General features: G+C 58.0%; 1 protein-coding gene across 1 annotated transcript; it reads right to left on the bottom strand.

The window, feature by feature from the left end:
- OSM (oncostatin M) lies at window positions 1-4,023 on the bottom strand. The gene is made up of 3 exons (XM_038575632.1): window positions 3,873-4,023; window positions 2,114-2,247; window positions 1-1,576 (listed from the first exon to the last, which is right to left on the bottom strand). The coding sequence occupies exons 1-3, from the start codon at window positions 3,904-3,906 to the stop codon at window positions 1,001-1,003; spliced, it is 744 nt and encodes a 247-aa protein (XP_038431560.1). The 5' UTR covers window positions 3,907-4,023; the 3' UTR covers window positions 1-1,000.
- Window positions 4,024-6,017: the final 1,994 nt, after the last annotated feature.

Genomic DNA, 6,017 nt, shown 5'->3' on the forward strand with positions numbered 1-6,017 from the left:
GGCTTTAGAAACCAGGCAAGTTTTAAATATATGTTGGCACAATATTAACATTAAATACACATCATAAATAAGCCTTATAAATATGAAAAATGATAAAAACTGATAAAAATCGATAAATTAGTCATATCCTTCCAAAGAATTGGCCCAGCAGCTTTTGGGCCCCCCTTTCAGAGAACCAGGCTTTCTGCGTGAGAAAATTTCATGATGCACCACCAGGGGGAGCAGCCAGCAGCTGGGACCCAAGACCCCACGCTTCCAGGCAGTAGTAGTAGGTCTATAGAGAACTCAAGTCTTCAGGCCATGTCCATTTGCACTGCATTTGATACCCTCTCTATGTCATAGAATCCCAGCTACTGGCAAGCCTAGAAGGCTTTGCACCGACCCCCTTGAATCACAAAGAGAAAACTGAGGTCCAGAGAGGAAAAGTGGCCTGCCTAAGACCACACAGCAAGTTAGGGGTTGAGCTGGGACCTGAGCCCTGTTCCTAGACGCCCCAGATCAGTGCTCCTCCTAGGACACTCTTCCCCTGTTACAGCTGCCTAAAGTGAAGTCACCCAGATGTCCAGGTGTCTGGCCTGAGATCGGCAATGAGGCATAAGAGGCCAGCTCAGGCCCTGACCTCCCCCTCAGAACCATGCCACCATGGAAAGGAGGAAGTCTGGGGGCAACAGCCCTGCAAGTCATGAGAGGGAAGGGCCTGCAGGCCTCTGGGGAGCAGGGCAGGGGGGGCAGTCAGTCTGGCCATGAGTCAGCCTGTGTCATCAGACCCCTGAATCAATGGAAATTTGGCCCCGCGTGGCCTGACCTGGCCACCCCACCAAGACTGGGGAACTCAGGGCTAGGGGCTCAATGGCCCGACCCTTCCCATCCACCCTGGAGGAGGTAAAGGGGCCTGCCTGGCTCCCACCCCCTTAAGTGCACTTCTGAGACGTGGGGAAGCAGGGTGGGTACGTTTGGAGGCCTGAGGCAGATACCATCATACAGAATACCTGTGGGTCCTCTATCCTCCAGGGGCGCCCCTATGGCTACCAGGGGCGAGCTGCACCCTGGGCATGAGTCTCTTGTTCCTCCCAGAGAGCTGCATCCTGCGGGCTCCCTTCAGCAGGCCCTGGTGGGGGCTGTGCCTCCGGCTCCGACTTAGACTCTTCCCCCACTCCCGGAAGACCTGCCCCACAGAGCGCATGAAGCGATGGTAGCCATGCAGGAACCTGCAGCCCTCCAGCCTGCGCTGAAAGGTGTCTAAGGTGGGGGTGGGTGATGGAGAAGCCCCTGGGCTGGTTGGAGTGGGCTCAGTCGTCTCCGAGGAGCCTGGAAGGAGCTGTGCCATGCAGTGGATGTTGTTCTTGAACCCGCGAATGTTCAGCTTCACCCCACTCAGCATCTCCAAGTCCTGGGCTTTGGGGATGTCCTGCTCTAAGGCAGCCAGTCTGAGCAGAACTTGGCCCAGCGTGGTGTCGAGGGTCCGCAGGAACACCCGCCTGCTGAGCCTCTGCAGGGCATCTTTGCTAGGGAAGGCCCCGGGGCGCTCCCGGCAGTGCTCCTTCAGCCCATTCTTGTCCAGGCCTTGGCTTCTGATCTGGAGGAAAAGGAGAATCAGGGGGTGAGCGCTAGCGCCCCCACCACACACACAGACAAGTCTACTCTGGTCTGCCTTGAAATACTGGACCTCATGTACCCCATCCAATCCTCCCATTGTACAAATCAAGAAACTAAGGCCAGAGAGACATGAGAACTCCCCAGTCACTGCAGGCAGGGGCAGAAGGATGCTAGGGGGCTGGTTGGGGTGACTGCACAGGCAGTGAGTGACTGGTGTGGGGAGTGCAAGAAGAGAGGTAAGCAGGGGGCCTCAGGAGGGCAGCACTCTGTTTTGTTCACTGCTACGTCTGAGGCTGAGAACAAGCTGGGAAAGCTGTATCGTCTCCTTGATGTTTTAGAGTTAGGCCCAGAGGGGTCAATGTGGCCCTAGAATAACACAGGGACTTGGTTTCCCCACCTGCCCCATATGGAGTGGGGGCTGGATGAATGGGAGTTGGGCCTCATCCTCCCTGGGCTCACTCCTGGCTTAGGCCTGCTGTTCTCTGAGACTCAGATGCACCAGGGGCCAGGCGCTCACATAAAGGTCCAGGAGCGTGTTGGTGTGCTGCATGAAGTCCGCCTGCTTCTGGAGCTGCCCAAGGAGCTCTGGATACTTATCCGAACAGCTGCCCATGGCTGGCATGCTCAGGAACAGGAGTCCAAGGACCAGACCTGGGGCAGAGAAGGGGGGCGGTGTCACCAGATTTGGGGAGGTGGGTGGCTTTCAGAGGGGAGGATATCCAAGAGGGCCTCCGAGGTTGTGCCCATAGTCTTAGGCCTCATGCCATCGAGGGTGGGGCTGGGCTCTGTATATGCAGTGCAGCACCTGCTGGGGCCGCTGCCACCCCCTCAGTGAGTCACTGCCCAGCATCCAAAACAGTGGCTGTGCTTCACTGAGCAGGCCCTTGAGAGGAGGCTGTGGGGCTCAGCTGAGGTTCCCATGCCTGCCAGTCCTGCTGACCTCAGGATCCAACACAGGGCAGCCCACATGGGGCTGCTCTCTGCAAAACCTCTGGGCCAAGACCCTGGGCTCTCCTGTCACAGACCCTGGCCCTCTATGCAGGTGTGCTCAGCCTGGAGGCAGCCTGGTGCCCAGAGGTATGTCTGTACAAGCAAGGGAGGCTGCCTTTCCAACTGGATTCTGTCAGTAAAGGGTGTATGGGATTATTCAGACCATAGCCCCATCCTACTGACAGGAAAATCAAGGCACCAAAGGAGAAAGGCTTGCCCAGGTCACACAAGGCTAGCACTGTCCTTGACTTCTTGCACCTTCCTCTTCTCCCCATTAGTGGCCACTTTTGTCAGGCCCACCAGGGATGCTGTAAGCCAGGCTGTGTGGGGTGGTGGGGGCATAGTTACTGCTCAGCAGCCTCCCCACATCCACCCCCCAGGAGGCACCGGCAGCCATGTGGTCGGAAGGGGCCTGTGGCGCAATGGCCCGGAAGGCAGTGACACCATGTTCCCTTCCTAAGAACCGTTCAGCCCCTTGGGGAAGAGTGGCTGGGGACAGCTGAGGGGCTGGGCACCCGGGCACCGCGACTGTAGGGCACTCCTCACTGCCTCCCTGGGTATCTGCTGCCGGGCTGGCTGGGGACGGTGTGGTGCGGTGCATGTGAGCTCTCCCTGCAGGTGGGACTAAGGTGTCTTCATGGGTGGGGGTCCAGGTCTGCGTGAGGTGAGAGGAAAAACTGGCCACAAACGAGCATTGTGTCCAGTCCGCCGTGGGGGCCCGGGCTGCATGTGGGGGTTCCTGGGTTGGTGAGATTGAGGGCTCTGAATGACATCACATGGCTCTGTGTGCATGTCACCCTGTGGGTGTGGCTATGTGTGCTGTGTGATTGTGTGGGCTCCAGGGTCCCCAGGCCTGGCCGACTGTGTCTATCCATCCCAGAGCCCGTGAATCAGGGTAAGAAGGTCTCATCGCCCCTCCAGGCATCACGCTGCTTTCCTGCTCAGCTTCTGCAGCTTCCTTCTCTGTGCAGCACATCACCCCCCTTCCTCCTGCTTCCCTGGCTTCTCCCACAATCTATCCCCTTCCCTTATTCTCTTGCTCCCATAGTCGATTCTCTATCACCTCCCCTTAGAAGGTTTCTGGAGATATTCCTTCTCTACCCTGTGAAGATGCTGTGTTCTCAGTGGACCACTCTCTTTGCCTGACCTCCTGGCTCTCTCCTCTTCTCAGCATCCTTCTGGTGCCTGGCCTTCCCAACTCCCAAAGGACAGAAGGTGTTCCTGCTCCCCGCTGGCACCCATGGGCACAGCAAGAGGGTGCTGGTGGAGAGGAAGGAAGTACTTACTGGGCAGCGTCCTCCACAGAAGCTGTGCCTGCATGCTGGGTGCCCGAGCTCCAGCCGGCGCCTGCTGGGGGTGACACCTCCTGGCTGGGAGCCCTGCGGGCTGGCAGCCACTTTATGCCCGCCAGGGCGATTGGCCAACACCTCGTGAGGTGGGTGGGGAGGGGGGGGGAAGGGCAGGCCTTCTGGGAACATGACCCCAAAAACCAGTTTCCATGGGCAGCCAATGGGTGCTGGGTACGATGGCCTGCTTGCTTCTCCTCCCATTTTCTTCGAATTCGTTCTTCGAGGTCAGCCCCACGCCCAAGGATGATGCAAACCGAAGCCTCAGCCTTCCTGGGGTGAGCAGGGAGCAAGGGGGTCTGCGCCATCTGCAGGGAGCTGTGCCCGGGATAGAGTGAGAGTATGCCCGCTGGGTCCTTGGAGCCCCTGCAGGCCAGGCTCGGCCCAAGAACCATTGGCTCACAAGCCACAGTGGTTTGGGACTGGGGGAGGACGAGACATCTTCCTTCTTGAGTGCCCTTCCCGCCCTCCTGCCAGGGCTGTTGGGACATCTGTGAGCGGAAACCACCGGGCTCTGGGCGCAGAGCCAGACCCAGGCTGGCAGCCCCGAGATTGTGATTCTGGCCTCACGACCTGCACCCCCAACAGGGCTCCCAGACATCTCCTTTCTCCCATCATGCACCCCCATCCTTATGCCAGGCTCATTCCCTGCAGGAGGCCCTTCCTTTACAGACAAGGTCTTCTGAGGGGAAACAAGCACTTAGAGCAAGAAACACAGGAAACTGGGGCTCAAGCCTGCTGATAAGCTGTGTGACCTGAGGCAAGTTAGGTCACTTAACGTCTCTGGGCCTCAGAGGCCCCACCTGTAAAATGAGGATTCGAAAAGCATTTCCTGGGCCAGGCTTGTAGCACTGCTGCTATTATGGACATAAAAGGCGAAGATCCTCTGAAAGAAAAAGAAAACTAGAAGTCTTAATTCCAAGTACTAGCTGTTGAGGGGTAGTGTTGGGGGCGGAGGAAGCTACGGGGGAAGCTGTGAGCTCAGAGGGGAAGCAGGGTGGGGGAGTCGCCGTGGTGACGGTTGGGGACCAGGTTTCACTTTCTCTGAAAGATAGTGATTGTGGGTTGGTCCTCTGCTTCTCGAAGACCTCGGGACGTCACAGTGAAGGAGCCCTAGACACCACGCCTCTCTCGTCAACCTGTTACTCTGCTTAAGGTAAAGTGAGGCCTGGGCTAGGGCAGACCAGAAGGAGGAGAGGCAGCGCCAGCATATCTACCAGGCCTGAAAGAGGGTCCTTGGCCTGTCCCCTCAGGAGCCCGGTAAGAAGGAGGGCCTCAGAAGCCTGGGAAACCGGGGTGGGACTTCTGGAAGCTGTCAGCTGGGGAAAACATTGGGCCTCTGGAGCCTGGACAGGGAAGCTGAGATGGCCAGAAAGAGTGAGAGGTGACACCCTCCTGCTCATCCCTGTCTGCGACACCTATCCTGACCACCAGAGGGCTGTTCCCACCTGCTCTCTCCCCTGCATTACTCATTCATTTGTTCTACGGACTTTCATTTGGCCCTACTCTGAGCCAGTCGCTCCTAAGTGCTGAGGGTCCCGTAGTGAGCAAAACCAGACACCCTCATGCCCAGAAGGCTGGTTCTCACCCCCCACGCCCTCCTTGGCACCCCAGCACAGTGCTCACCACACCCACCATCACCACCCCCGAGGGCTAGTTCTGGATTCTCCTCCTGAGAATGTCACTTCTGCTCAATTCCTCATCTCTGCCCACCCCCGCAAGACCTGGGGCTGCCACCCCCATTTCCTGGGGGCCATGCCAAGCTGGGATCCTTCTTCATTTCACATCCCTGATCTCATCTTGCAGCAGGCCTGAAAGGGAGAGCAGCCGGGCAAGGATGCTTTGGCTCCCTTTGATGAGGAAATTGAGAAGCCAGGCCACATCTGGAAAGCCACATCTGGCAGGAGAGCTTCTTGCCTCCCCCCCCCCCCCCCCCCCCGAGCCACTGAGGACCAACCTCTACACTCAGGGCAAAGCTACATGCCTTTACTCCCCCACCCCCCACATTGCCCTGGGTGGGAACAGTTACGAGGAGGGGGCATTCAAACCAGGGCGGTCAAGTCTGAAAGACCATGTTCTGAGCGT

This window comes from Canis lupus, chromosome 26 (assembly GCF_011100685.1).
Source record: "Canis lupus familiaris isolate Mischka breed German Shepherd chromosome 26, alternate assembly UU_Cfam_GSD_1.0, whole genome shotgun sequence".
NCBI classification, from domain to species: domain Eukaryota; kingdom Metazoa; phylum Chordata; class Mammalia; order Carnivora; family Canidae; genus Canis; species Canis lupus.